Source organism: Cornus florida, unplaced genomic scaffold (assembly GCF_030987335.1).
Source record: "Cornus florida cultivar Cherokee Brave unplaced genomic scaffold, ASM3098733v1 CherokeeBrave_3.0.0_Hap2_Chr10, whole genome shotgun sequence".
Taxonomy (NCBI): domain Eukaryota; kingdom Viridiplantae; phylum Streptophyta; class Magnoliopsida; order Cornales; family Cornaceae; genus Cornus; species Cornus florida.
In genome coordinates, this window is record NW_026775580.1 from 101,873,241 (window position 1) to 101,888,643 (window position 15,403).

General features: G+C 35.4%; 2 protein-coding genes across 4 annotated transcripts; both read left to right on the top strand.

The window, feature by feature from the left end:
* Positions 1-261: 261 nt before the first annotated feature.
* Positions 262-6,512, top strand: LOC132276466 (transcription termination factor MTEF18, mitochondrial). 3 transcript variants are annotated; one of them, XM_059777899.1, is made up of 5 exons: positions 262-2,660; positions 2,830-2,951; positions 5,067-5,321; positions 5,571-6,034; positions 6,337-6,512. In XM_059777899.1, the coding sequence occupies exon 1, from the start codon at positions 728-730 to the stop codon at positions 2,426-2,428; it is 1,701 nt and encodes a 566-aa protein (XP_059633882.1). In that variant the 5' UTR covers positions 262-727; the 3' UTR covers positions 2,429-2,660; positions 2,830-2,951; positions 5,067-5,321; positions 5,571-6,034; positions 6,337-6,512. The 3 variants fall into 3 exon arrangements, with proteins under 3 accessions (XP_059633882.1, XP_059633881.1, XP_059633883.1); XM_059777898.1 differs by lacking the exons at positions 5,571-6,034; positions 6,337-6,512 and having other exon boundaries at positions 5,067-5,563; XM_059777900.1 differs by lacking the exons at positions 5,571-6,034; positions 6,337-6,512 and having other exon boundaries at positions 2,830-2,933; positions 5,067-5,563.
* A 1,719-nt stretch (positions 6,513-8,231) lies between these two features.
* Positions 8,232-13,192, top strand: LOC132278269 (uncharacterized). The gene is made up of 5 exons (XM_059780071.1): positions 8,232-8,391; positions 8,629-8,810; positions 11,286-12,555; positions 12,635-12,718; positions 12,823-13,192. The coding sequence occupies exons 1-3, from the start codon at positions 8,232-8,234 to the stop codon at positions 11,652-11,654; spliced, it is 711 nt and encodes a 236-aa protein (XP_059636054.1). The 3' UTR covers positions 11,655-12,555; positions 12,635-12,718; positions 12,823-13,192.
* The last annotated feature ends 2,211 nt before the right edge of the window (positions 13,193-15,403 follow it).

The window sequence follows — 15,403 nt, forward strand, 5'->3', positions numbered from 1 at the left end:
AGAGTTCCAATTTAATTTGCACAGAATCTGAGATTAAGTTTTAGTTTTACAAACGAACCTAACATACAAGAAAATAGTATAATTTTACTTATTTATTTTTTAATGTTATACCCTACATAGATGATTTAATAGTTACAGTGGGTATTCAATTGCTTTATCATTTAACCAATCGCGCATTTACTTTTAAATTTATTAATTACTTATTTATGGACTCTAAAAATGTAATTTTTTTGAAATAAAATTACCTCTTTAAACCTTTCTTCTATCTTTTTTGATTTATGGGTGTTTATATATATATATATATGAATATGATATATATAGTAATAAAAAAATAAAAATAAAAAAAGAAAAGAAAAAACATAGAAGGAAAGAATTTGAGATGACTTGAAAAAAAAAAAAAAAAATTGCACGGCCAAGTGGAGATGTAATGAATTCATGAAAACTTGGACTTGGTACGGATTGAACAACGCAAGTTTGGTGTGGGCCACCCAACCCGGCCAAGTTTGGACTTGTTACTGTTAGCCACCCAACCCGGCCAAGTTCCAACATCGTGCGTGAATTCATTAAGAGCTCTGGATTGAGTTTGATTAAATTGTCCAACGCTTCACGGCTTCAGCCTTCAGTTTTGTAAAACCGGTCAATTCTCACACCAATCACAAACCGGTCAAACGTCCAAACCCCAATTACTGAAACCATACATTGAAACCCTAGAACCCAAAACCAGACAATGCACCTCCTTCGCGCCTCCGCCGCCGCCACCAGCAGCAGCAGTTGGTTCCTATACACCGTTGTTTCACGGCACTTCTCCTCTGCGTCCAAGATCTCACAACTGCCAAGCCTCTCCAAAATAAGAAACAGGAGACGCGAAGTCATCCAAGACGCTCAACAGGCCCTCACGGACTACCTCCACAACACCAGGTACTTACCCTACACATTCGCCGAGCACATTGGCAAGAACTCCACATTCTCCCTCGTCAACATCATTGCCAAAGTCTATTCATCGCGGGCCACGTTTCTTGGATCGTTCCAGAGGTTCCTCAGGTACCACCCCATTAACGAATTTGAATTTTTCTATGAAAGTATAGGCATTCATTATAAGGAAGTTAATGGTTTTTTGCCTGCGAACAAGTTCTTTTTATCGGAAGATTTGCGGACTTTGAATGCGGCATACGCTCTTTCCGGTTTTGGGTTTCCTTGGAACAGGTTGGGAGAGTTGTATAAGGAAGAGAAGTCGATTTTTGGTATGGATTCTACAGAGTTGAGTAGAAAGCTTAGAGGGTTAAAAGATTACGGGTTTAAAACTGAACTGATAATTGCTATTTGCTTGGTTTTCCCTCGGGTGTTAAGTGCTGAGTGTCAACTGGGCTGGAAATATGCCATGTTTCTTGATGATTTGAAAAGGGTTCTTATTGATTTTGATTTGATGAGTTATGTGGAGTGTAATCTGGATGCTTGGTATGACATATGTAGGAAAATTCGGGTGTTTTATGACTTAGATTGTGAGAAAGGGAAGATGGGGGAACTGATGGGTATTAACAAAAGCATTTTTATGGAATACTCGGAGGAAGATTTGATCAGAAAGGTGGATTTCTTTTGTAGGTTGTGTGTGGGGAAGGAGGAGGTTGCCTTGTTCCTTCTTGAGAGACCAGAAATTTTAGGTTTTGATTTGGAGAATCGGGTGATTTCAGTGTTGGGGTTCCTAAAACACTGTGGAATGAAAACAGAAGAGTTAAAATCTATTGCTCAAAAGTATCCACACGTTGTAGGAAGACACAAAATGGTTAATTTGCCTCATGTGATGAGAGCATTGGATCTAGAAGAATGGTTCTTCAATAAGATGAAAAATGGGAATCATCTTTTGTTAGGTAGCTATGATGGTTGTAAGTTTGACGAAGACTTGGATGGTGATTTTAAAGCTCGTTTGGATAAAATAGAATCTTCAAGAAACCGAAATCACTACCTAACCAAGTTGAATTTCTTGCACGGTGTCGGGTTTGGAGAGAATAAATTTATCATAAAAGTCCTAGATCGGGTAAACGGCAATGGTGGCGAACTGCAGGAACGCTTTGATTGCCTTCTGCGTAATGGGATTGAATTCTCAAAACTTTCTAAGATGTTAAGCCTGTCACCTAAGATTCTAAACCAAAAGGCAGAAATTCTTGAACAGAAATTGAACTTCCTTTGCCAGGATGTGGGATCATCTTTGCAGTTACTTGATGAATTTCCTGCCTTTCTGTGTTATGATTTAGAGAAAAGAATTAAGCCCAGATACTATTTCCATATGTGGCTTTTGGAAAAGGGTTTTTGTGCAAAAAATTACTCCCTTGCGAGCATAATTGCAACTAGTGAGAAAAATTTCGTACATCGCATATCAGTTATTCACCCATCTGCTCCAAAACAGTGGGCTGAGTTCTTCAAACAAAAATAATAGAAGTAATTGGCAAGAGAAGATAGAAGAGTTGTGCATGTTACTTGGCGGATTGCTTACTTGCAGTAAGGAACTCAACATGGCAGTTTTAGGGTCATCAGTAGGAGACATAATGTAAACATATTTTTTTTTTCCTAATTGGTACTCACACACATATGCCTCCACTGAGGCTCGAACCCCTGACCTCCCTTTGAGAAGTAGGAGCTTGTTACCGCTAGGCCACTGGCTGTTGGTATGTAAACATAACTGTTTATTTCCATTTTCTGGTTTCAGAATCATATTCTCGTTAAGATAATCATGAATATAATTTCTTAGATTGATTCATCATAAGCTGCTGAATACATTTACGATAGCCTCAATGATGATGTTAATGGCCATTCTCTTTGGGTCCTGCTTGACAGCCATGGTGCCACCATTGATTGTTCGAGCATAATCTTAATTGGTCTGTACTAGTGCAATCCCAGCAAATCATTGACAAATTGTATGCAGCTTTTGGGCATGACGAGTGAGTGCATCCTTAGAAGTAAGCTTCATTTACTGTCTCGAATCATTACTGCTCTCAACTCTTACTGTTGTTGCATGTAATGGATGTTGAACACAAGCATATAATATAAATGTGTATGTCCATGTGCATCTCTCTGCCCATCTCTCTCTTCTGATCTTTGCTTCATCATGGGAAATCTTGAACAAATATTGAAGGCTGCACAGACAGTTGCATAGCCAGTTGTTGAAGAATTTATGTTTCCATTTTGAGTTGGTGATGAACAGAGGGCCCATGTTTGTCCCATGCAAAATGGATTATTTATTTTATCAATCATAATTATTCTAATTTAGAAATATAAGTGATATATAGAATTTTTACAAAGAACTAGTTGATTCATTAATGAAAGTGTGAGAGAGAAATTAGGTGTAACACGCATGGGTGAGAAAATGAGAGAGGGTAGGCTTAGATGGTTTGGACGCATACATCGGATACTTGGAGACGTACCGGTCAAACAAGAGAGATTAGTTGTGATAGAAAGTAAGAGAAGAGAGGGCGACCAAAGATAACATCGGATGAGGTTATTAAAAATGACTTAAAAAACTTACATATAGTAGGTGAAATGACATGTAGTAGAAAAGATTGGAGGAAGAGAATTCATTTATCATTATGGAACAAACTCATTTTAAATGTTACGAAAAGAAGAAAATGAAGTCATTAAATGCTACATAAACAATTTGGATTCGTAATAAGTTGAAAATATAGAACCAAATTTTGAACTCCAAACAACCCCCTTGGATTATTTATCTGTCTCTCTTGGATCATAATGTGCCGGGAAGGAAAGCCCAAATTACTCTCTTACAATTCCTATAGAACCAAGAGCACTAAAGTTGTTATTACAGTAGTTTATAACGAATGCTAGATTTATAATTTGACTTGTATTTGAGCACTTGAGTTTGTTACAGTTCTAAGAAATGTTTATATTTTTTACTTAGTTATCAAAAAGGGAAGAAGGGAAAGGTTTAGATTTTTAAACTTTGATTTAACCAACAGGCCAGTGGCCTAGCGGTACCAAGCTCCTAGTTCTCAAAGAGAGGTCAGGGGTTCGAGCTTCAGTGGAGGTATATGTGTGTGAGTACCAACTAGGGAAAAAAAAAAAAACTTTGATTTATGCTTTATAAAAGTTGCCATGTAGTCAAGTGGTGTTGCAGACAATAATAAGAGCAGGCTTAGTCCATTCGCCATGGTACTTTCCAAATATTTAATGATCCAATTGTAGATTTGGGTAAAATAAAATCACCATTTTATGTGGCATGAAATTTTTTATTTTTTATTTGTGCAAGTCATATGACATGGATTTTTTGTGTTTGTAGGAAGAGCTGTGATTTTTTTACATAATGTATTGAAATTGTAGGAGGGTGAAAATACAAAATATCTAAAGATGAAAAAAAAAAATAATAAATCATCCAGTACGGAATCAAAAAAGAAATTGGGGAACCTAAAACACAACTATGGTAAAGGCATGTCAAATAGGTTTTCTTGAAATGATTCTACTCCTACTCACTTACCATTGTATGTAATAAGCTACAATCTGTAATGCTTGAGATATAATTTTCATTTTTCATTTTCCCTTTTTCTGTTTCCTTGTTTTGATTGGTGATGGTGTTTTCATTTTGATTGAAAGTTCGATGATGTGTTTGCCATGGGGGAATGGAATGCTGACATTCATAATAGGAGTTGAAAAATACATTCAGGAAGTTTGTATTTTTTATTTAGAAACAAATTCTTAAAGCAAGTATTTATTATAAGTATAATGTACTTCTCTAACATACAGTGTGTGGTAGAGCTGAAATTCTTTTGAACCAGATATTTGATGAGGCTTCTATGTAATATATGTCTTCCATTGTCCACCAAGCATTTTGATTAATCTTGTAATGGATTCACAAGTTTGTTTTCTGCCTAATCAACTTGATTAATGTTTTATGTAACTTACAGTTCCCATTGACGGTACTGAGCCACTGTATGGATTACTTTCATATCCTTGAGAATTTGAAGCTAATCTCTCTCCTCTAGTCCTCTGCATCTACAATACAAGCACACACATGGATACACTAACTAATGCTTTTTGTTCGTAACCCTATGAATTTAATTTTGTAGTTTGGATTGCCTTTTCTTTCGGGCACAGTTTGATGCGGTGAAGTGAAGCCTTGAAATCTGGTGGGAAGAGGATAATTGTTTACAAGCTTCTTTCTTGAAGGCGTGTGATCAAGCATCTGATGGAGCCATTTTAATGCGGCTTATCAAGAAAATTAGTAGTTTTCCCATTTAAACAAGGACTTGTGTGTGTTCTTTGTTTTGCATGTAATTTGCATGCATTCGTTCTTCAACAATGGAGCTCACCGTGACATGAATGTACGCTCTCCCCTTTTTTGAATTCATGAAATTTCTAGTCTTCTAGCACAACATTGCAGTTCATTGCGACTAGATGACGACTTGAATGTATTCTCTCCTTTTGTTCAAATTAAGTCTCGTGGATTGATGTATGTGTACTCAATTAATCTTTTGTTAGGATCAAAATGTAAACTCGTACAGACTGAGTTTTCAAGCATTTGCTTAAAAAATGGTTAGTTCTTCACTAATAATCATTTGTGGGTCGTGTAGGATACATTTTGGTTACAGATGAGTGAGTTGAAGTACAGAGCAATGTTCAAAGGATTGTTTAATCTTGTTTGGTTTACTTAACGCTTGTGGCAGAAAGAAGCATTGGAAACCAACAGGTTGCTTGCGCATATAATACAGAAGGGATCAAGGAGGTAATTTGCTATTTTGCCAGGGATGTCAAACTCATTGAGCTTGCTGTTCTACTAATGGTAGATCGGAAAATGGTTGAGGAGGATCCAATTACATTTTATCAAACTGGATGGATGACATTGGACCAATGCATCCGCCTTGAACTTGGGACACTCATAAATTACTGTACGTACAAAAAGGAACACACAGAGATTTGGCTCGAATCTGTAAAAAGTTTAAGGAGGCAATGATACATACATGTGCTACAGTTACTTGAAATATTTGAGAGGGCTGGTGATGCTATTGAGGCTTATCTTCAGTTAGAGCGAACTAATGTAAGTTGTAATAATGCTTGCTTCTCATACTATTGTGTTGGTTTATTTTCGCCATATGGGGGAAGTTCTACAATTTATTTGATGATGCCTACGAGTCCTTATATTGCTTTGATTCCTTGGTCATTTACAAGTACATAGGACATTTTTTTGTTTTGTTTTGTTTTGTTTTGGTCCTTCCATTTTTGTTTGACATCGGTTTCTTAGCCAGAAAAGTTGAGCGATTATGTAAATTCTTCTTTTTTTTATGATTATGGGTTTTATTTGATAGAATTTTAATATAGTGCTTCTTTGTGTCCTTATAGGCAGAACAGGTTGCCCAGGATACTTTCAGAGGCGGGCTTCAAATTGACATTCAGAGTCTCTGATTTAAGCAATACAGTGGAGCGGTTTCTTTACTTTTTGATCACTTGCAAATGGAAAAAATGAACTCTCAATAGTTAAGCAATGCTAATGAATATTACTTTGTCGTGACAGGTACTGTTGTACACACCATGTGATTGCAAAAGCTCCCCGACCAAGCCGGTCTTGGAACACTTTGTGAGTTATGCGGTGCGAAAGTAATTAATTAAATCCCTAAATGACCTATATGATTAATTAAATATTCACAATCACATATATAAATATTGAAAAGTAAAGCAAGTAAAGTTAGAAAGATGACAGTAGGATTTTAGCGAGGAAATCAATTGAAAAACATCGAGGGTTTTTGCACTGTTCAGAGCGCAAATGATCTACTATGTATGAAGCAAAATACACTGAATTTTGACTCAGGCTCACATCCCGTGGCCCTACCAAGATTCAATCTGTTGAATGTCTCTGACTTTGTGACTTTCCGTTCAACAGTTTTGACTTCAGATTTATGGTGCAAACTATATACAAGGATTGCTGGTAAATCAACAATACTTCACAAGCACCTCAATCTCTCCAAAGTGTGATATGAAATTATTTTTATTTGAATCTGAATTTAATGTAGAAGAATTAGATCTGTTTTTTGAAATTTCTGAATCTTCAATTATGCTCAAATTCTAATGAGATAGAGAACAACACTATTATATCAGTCTTGTATATATGTGTGCACTCTCAAAACAAAAATAGAAAATCAGATTTGAAATATCTCAAAAAAAAGGCTGTCTTAAAATAATGAATTTATGTTCTAAAAAGTCGTATACATCAAAAAGAGAGATTATATAAAAATTTGAAAGACTTAAAAATACTTAAAAATCAAGTCAGTTTCAAATGAGTCATCTCAAAATCAAAGTGAACCAGACCTGAGCTCACAATTAAATGAGCCGAGACCCTGCCAAGCATGCAAAGCGGTAACAGAGCCTAGAGGTCTTCTTTAACGGGCGCAAATCCTCTGCTGTGAGATTCCTATGCAGTTCTTGTTGTGAGTTTTAAGTGGCCTACATTTTGCCACATCATTCTTCATTTAATAGCTCTTAAGGCAGCGTTTGAGTGGAATTGAGACAGCGTTTGGATCCTTATTTACCACCATTTATAAGTATCATCACACACAAAATAAGTTATGCACATAATACAGACTAAGTAATGTCACATACAAACTTAACTCAATTCAACATATTGTGTTTGGCAATTACACCACCATTTTCTAAGTAACATTTCACTGCCATTTATAAGTATCTTCACCCTTAAATTAAGGTATACACATAAATGGTGATGTTACTTTTATATTCATGTGATGTTACTTTTTAGATTCTGTAATATTACTTATAAATGGTAATGTAATTGCCAAATACGGTCTCAATTATCAAATGGCGGTGAATGATGTGGCCAAAGGTATGCACATAAATAGTAATGTTACTTTTTATGTTTCTTATAAATGGTGGTGAAATGTTACTTATAAATGGTGGTGTGATTATCAAACACGGTCTCAATTGTCAAATAGTGATGAATGACGTGACCAAACATAAATCACATAAGAACTTACAACAGGCACAGTGCGCCCCTTCTTTAACTATATGACCTTACTTTAAACCGACTCCAGCTCGGGCGAAACTTGGATTGTTTGGGCGTAGGTTTTACTTTAATCCGACTTATATTGATCCTAGTTGAATTTTGATTTCTTGTCCAGTGATTGCCCCTATAAATACTTCCTTCCATCATTCGCTCTCCCGCTTCCTAGAAACAAACTCGAGAGTCGAAAGCAGTTCTTCAAAATCCTAATTTAAGAGTGACCAAAATGTCACCACCATCAAAGATATCTAAAACCAAGGACTCCCTAAAGAAGTTGCGTAAACAATCGAAAAGATGGTTCAAACCATGTTGCAAAAGAACCGAGTTGCCATCAGAAGCTTTGCCCCCAAAATTTGAAGACGACGATGTCCCCTCCTTCCCTAGAGGTTTGCACCAATTAATTGTTCGCACACATATATATATAAAGTGAGATTCGAGAGGGAAGGGTGAGAGTCGCATAATTAAGTTATAAATAGTAAGAATTTATGCCGGCAGAGCTAAGAGTTAAAGTACGTTCAGAACGTGAGAACTTGAGAAAGGTTGTGTGGCTTAGATTTTCACTAATTATTTGCAAAAAAATATATATAAATAGATAGTTTTTATTTATTGCTATGTATTTGAAGGTGGGGGATATTCGCGTAGTCGAAACGAAGTTAGTACCAAAGTTGATGCGGAGTTTGAAGCGGAGGAGAGGGAGTCGAAGAAGAAGAAGAAGAATAGAGTGAAGAACGTAAGTCATTCCACGAAGGATGATTTTGAATCCCTTTGCAGCGGTGGAATCACTGCTAAAAAGATCACTTTGAAGGTACGGAGTTGTTAAATGTTCGTATAAGTTTGTAATTATGTTACCATTATAATTGTTTTAAATTCTATTAATACTTGCTAACGTCTGACATAGATTTAAAATCCTAAAAGAAATAAAATTATACAATGGAAGGAGAAAAGGTAAAATTTAAAATTGATCGGTTAATGATTTGAAAAACTAATAAATTTGTTAGACTTGCATACAATTTTATTATACTGTATATTTTTTATGAGAGCTGAACAAGGTGCAAGGAACTGAAACAAAAATTAAAATTGTGAATGCCATAGTTTCAAACTTAAGGTGGTGTTGGTTTACTAATTTATTTTACTCTATCTGGAATTGGTTAGTCTAGTTTGGGACATATAAACCTGCATTTGTTTTGTTTTCTTATTTTTGTTTCTGTTTATGTTTTTTCCCCTCTCTAGGAAAGATGAGTTAGGGAAATGATTCAGAAACAGGTGTTATTGAAATCTTGTTCCTTTTGTGATTTTTCGATATTGTTAGCTCAATGGGGGTCATTTCTAACATGAACACGACACGTGTATATGAAGACGGTTTGCTTTAGAAACGGGTTGATGGGTAAAACACGAACATATGTTTAATTATCATGCCAATTTGGGTTGACACGATTACGACCTGAACACGATTAAGTCCAATCTAAACGCAATTATCCCCTGTCATGTCAAGTATTGCCAGCACTAGTGGAGCCCGGCCCTTCATTGGTTATGCTACCTATAGTATCATAGTTGTCAAAGGCGCACTTGAGGCAAGAGGAGCCTCAAGGTCGTGCCTAGGTAGGCAAAAGGCGAGTTGAAGAAGGTGCGAGCTTTTTGCTACTGGTAGCTACGCGCATTTCACACCTAATTATTGTGGAATTAAATGAATGCAATTCTTTCAACAAATGAGCTCTCCCAATTGTGGTCGAACTAAATAATATATTACTTTAATGAATATTATTCTGTCAACAAATCTCTTCGCCTAGTTGTGGTGGAACTAAATAATATATTAGCTTAGTGAATACCATTCTTTCAATAAATCAGCGACGGAACTAAATGAACACAATTCCTTCAACAAATGAGCTCATCTAATTGTGGTTGAACTGTATAATATATTTACCTTAAGATCAACTAGCCTAATTGTGGTCGAACTTAATAATATATTACAATGAATATGATTCTTTCAACAAATGAGCTAGTTTAATTTTGGTCCAACTGAATAATACACACCTTAATGAAAACTATTCTTTCAACAAATGAGCTAGTCTAATTTTTCTCCAACTAAATAATATATTACCTTAATGAATACCTTTCCTTCAACAAATCAACTAGCCTAATTGTGGTCGAACTAAATAATATATTACAGTAATGAATGCCAATTTTCAACACATCATCTGATAGAAGATAGGAAGTGAAAGTGTTTTTTTAACTGTGCACAAATGTTTATGTATATCATCAGCCTCTTGTAGTGTTCTCTACACTTGAATTATTTTTCTTGTTCTCTTCTCTACACTTGTATTAACTTTCTTGTCTCTTAAAATTAATGCAAATTAGAAGACCATCTTCTATGGTTTTACCCTTAGTATACCAACGGACCACTAAGAATTAAATAAAGAAATGTTTGGAAGCCATGCCCAGTCTCTCATCAAGGTCGCTTTTCTAACTTGTATTAACTTTCTTGTCTTTTAAAATTAATGCAAATTAGAAGACCGACCTTGATGAGAGACTGGGCATGGCTTCCAAACAAGCTTCTTTATTTAATTCTTAGTGGTCCGTTGGTATACTAAGGGTAAAACCATAGAAGAGAAATTCTTACTAATTTGTGGTAATCAATCAAATACAAGGATTGCCCCGGTGGCCATTCCATCCATGAATGAATGAAGTACATGGTTCTTTATTTGGACAGGGACAATCAATGAACTGTATCAGACATTTTACCACGAAACTCAACAATCTTGAATGGAATTGCTGATTCTCAAAACTCGGTATCACCAGGCAGAAAAATGTTTCTCAGTATATTCATTATAGACTTCTGTGTTTACCGTTGCATTCTTTCTTTGCCTAGGTTGGGTTTTGACATGTTTCTGAGCTTTCTGAGACAACAATGTTAAATACAGAGCAGGGGAGAATTAAAAGATTGATAACCTGATTATCTTACTTATCAAAAAAAAAAAAAAAAAAAAAAAAAATTACAGAGCAGGGGAGAATGTTAGAGCAAAGATTTTGAAGGTAAACACATTATATTTGGAGCTTTTCTAAAGTATCGTTTACCATTGTTGTGTTTTATTGCTGATGACTAGACTGGTTGTAAGTCATGGATAATTGTAATTGGTAACCTGTTTGATAACAAGGGTTACATGATCAAAAGGGCAACTTCAATGATAGAATTTGAAGTTATGGCAGTATGAAAAACTTAGCCTTTTACTTTAGCAATGGAAGACCGTAGTATTGATTCTTCTGTTTCTCGATTGTTCATCAGGTAGATGTGGATCGTTCATATTTCAGTGATGACACTGGTATTTATGCAGCTTCATCACAAGGGTCTGATGATGCCATTGAAAAAAATAGTTTCACGATGGCCACTGAGTTCCTGATGAATTTGGGTTTTGAAAGTGAAAATAGGGAGCATCTAATTCCTACTGAAGTGGAAGCAAGGGCTTCCGTTCTTCCACTTGCAGTACCTCTTGATGATACAGAGAACTCTGAATTGGAAAATGTAGACCGTCGGGATATAGAGAATGTTGATGATGCAGACACAATGGATGAGAAGAACAAGAGATGCGCAAAAGAGAAGGCCAGGAAGAGAAGTAATATTGTTATTTACTTCGGTTCATTATCAGTAAATTGAGATCTAGTTATCTTCGATTTTACTATAAGATTGAAAATGTTTTACTCATTTATGGAAAAAAAAAATTTTTGTTACTCGGGGAACGTAAAATTAGAGCTGCTGAAGAAAGACTATTGGAGGATAGTATCCCAAGCTCTGCTGATGAATTTGAGTTAGAAGGTTCCCAAATAGATGCTTTGTCTGGATAGATTACATAAAATTTATGCTCTCTTTGGCAGATGCTGAAAAGGCCCGCTCAATTGCTGAAAGGTATTCTTTTAATTCTGATATTAATTTCTTATTTATGGTAGGTGCATAATCCCAAGGGGATGAAGCTGTTTGTCAGGGCCCAAGCATGAGAAGGGTTTCATCTTGGCTCCAAAACTCCCCCTTTAAGCCAGTTTTAGAATTTAATTTACTTGGAAATATTTTACGTTGAAACATACGGAACCTTACTTGGTAAAAATAACAAAAATGTAAATAAACACGAGACCTTAAATTGTTTTAAGTAAGAACATGATTTAGTTGGGGCACGGCAACCGGCATATTTTAAGATTTGTCCTACTATTATTACTACTTTTTTAAGTGGTGAAGGAAAATGGTGATAAGCTGATGAATCATGGTATTTGTTACCATTGATTTTTTTTTTTTGGTTCATGGGTATTAAGCAATACGTTCTTTAAAATTATAGGTATGGTTGAGGCTATATCAGTGTGTCCTGGAGCATAACCCAGACCGAGTTGAGGTTGTTAGAAATCGTGCTTTTCTAAGCCTTCCCCGCCGTAACCATGTTAAGTTCATTTCGCATTCAGCTATCATCGAGTTCAAGAAGAGGGTTCCTGATAGAGGCCGATCCCTGCTCGAGGGAATTCTTCGGACATACCCAAAAAGAAGAGATTTGTGGAATATTTATATTGATCAAGTAAAATTCCTTTTTGCTGTTTAACTTTTAACGTGCTGTTTAACTACATATTTATCTCACAAATTATCTTAAATAACAGGAAATTCTACTTGGTGATGTGGATCTGATTCGTGCGTTATTTGAGAGGGGCATCAGTTTGAGCCTTCGTCCTACAAAGACGAAGGTGTGTACGCTTCATTGATCTTTCCCTCTTCCTTTCTGTCTAACCATATTGTCTATTTCCTTGCTGTTGGGCCTTTACATGTGTTTTGTTTTCGTAATCTGTAGTGGTTCTTTGAAAAGTATCTCGATTATGAGAAATCTCTTGGTGATAAAGAACAGATTGATTATGTCAAGAGGAACGCAATGGAATATGTTGAGAGCACACTTTATTAATACTTGCACTGGTAATGAATTTCTGTTCCTGCTTTGCTGACAAACTGGATTTGTACATTTGCTATGTCTTTAGCTCTATCAACAGAATCTGTATGTGTTAAAAGATATCTATGATTGAACTGAGTGAAGAGTCTTTAAAATGCCTACAGTCCTGTAAACATAAGAGTTTTGAATTTCCTTATCCTAATTCTGTGTAAACATTCATGTAGGATGATCATTTTCGTGCTCTGAAATCAGAAAATAAATTAAAAAAACCTCTTTATATATGGTTTCAATATGGCACTTGCGTATATTCCAGTTTACTAAATCCTGTTGTTATCATACTAATATTATATTCGCTGATGATTATTATTAGTGTTCAATTATTGAGTTCGACATTGATCGGGAGGATATGCTAATTCAAATACCTAGTTAGGATACAGATAGGGGTGGCAAAAAGGTTCATGACTCCCCGTCAACCTGCTCCTGGGGAGGAAAAGAGGCATCACAAAAAGACCACGCATTTAAAAAGATTCAAAGGGATACGCTTCTCCTTTCTATTAAAAGGAGGCGGCTTACTCGAGCTGGTAGTGGGAGGTCTGTAATAAGAGAATCAGCGCTTAAGGGCATCCTGTGTTTTCAGATACCGCTATATAATTACAACCCATCTTGCTCCATGGATACAAAACACCCATGCTTTAGCACCTGGTTCAACTGTGCAACAGCAAGCCCAAGATTAACTTGGGGGTGGTGATTCAGTTGCACTGTATAATGGATTTGGGGGAACCATTTTGAAATACGGATCAAAAATGAGTTGACCTAATAACCAGTACATTTAACGTACCCCATATTCCTGTGCGTATAAACAATTCCTCAATACTGCACGCGTTCTTGATTGATAGCATCCTCTCCGAAGTCACAAGATGGATTGCTAGAGCACTCTCATTTGCTGGAAGACTTCAATTGATCCAAGCAACACTTTCAGTATGCACATGTATTGGTCAAACTTGCGTATTTTACCAACAAAAGTGTGATAAAATGCACATATGATAAAATGAACCAGATTGTGGACATGCAATGCTGTGACTAAATTCAGTACTAAGGTGGAATGGGAGCAGGTCTACAGCAGCAAACAAGCGGGAGGTTTAGGCATCTATGATAAACAACAATGGAACGAGCTCGTTTGTTCGAATGAGACTTCCAAGTATATGGAAGGAATGGACTCTCAAGCTTTTGATCAAGTAGAAAAATTTATGGGATATTCCTATCCCAAATGGCTGTTCATTGTTCTGGAGAAAACTACTACAGAACTGACACTTCACAATGGCACGTCTACCATGGTCTTCTTTTATAACTAGGTTCCTTGTGGTCCCCTTTACCAGGTACTTTTTAATCTATTCTTAATGGATAAATTGCAGTGACACTCCCGATACCTTATTTTACAAATAAGGAGCCAAACACAGCCTTAAGTAACATGAAATGTCTAAGATGCCCTCTGATATATTTTCATCCTCACTTAAAATGACCAAACTACCCTCTCATCTCATCTCTGTTTCAATCAACATTGGCCACACAAAGCCAAATATGTACTTTCGTCATGTTTGTGGTGTCTTTGTTCAGTTTACCAAAATTGAGGGGTGTCATTATCCAAAAAATGCCCAAGTTGTATCCACCTGTCTTTTAAGCAAACTGAGGGGTGTCATTGCAATTTACCCAAAATTAATAAGTAAAATATACCCTTTTTTCCATACAACATGTTGATGAAAAATTAATAAATTACTTAAATAAAATATAGCTTCTTTTTCATACAATATATTCATAAAAAAATTACTTATCAAAAAAAAAAAAAAAAATATTCATAAAAAAATTAAGAAATTAATTAAATTATTTTAAACAAATTTACTTAAGATTTTCATTTAAACAATTAATTTCAAAAAGTAAAGGTAAATTTATGCAAATTTAACGGAGAATATGTTATCAAAGTAGTATGAATATTTTTCAATAAGAAAAATAAATTAAGTATAATTAAAAAAGAAAGGACATTGTGGTCATTTAATGAAATATAGTGTATACATTGAAAAATTTTATTATAAAATATAATAGTTCGGAGATATTATGCACAAAATATATTTTAAGAGGATTATTTACAAATTATAACATAATTCAAGGGGGTTATTTGCACTCTACCTCTACGTCCCATGTGAAACTTAAAACATAACCAAACGACCTTTAATTAAGGATTAAAAATGTAAATGTATTTTTTTTTTGGTTAACAGCCTTTGACTTTTTATCCTTGATTGCACTTTTTTATAATTTAGGGAACAATTTTTAATATAAGGAAATTTTGTACAATTGCTAATAGATCATGTGAATTTTTTTCAATTTACCCTAGATTTTTTTTTTGGTAATTTCTCTACCCATTGTGAGTCTGTGACCCCCTGGCGTCCTTCTTTAATAGGGGAACAACAACCAAAAACGACCGCATGCATACCAT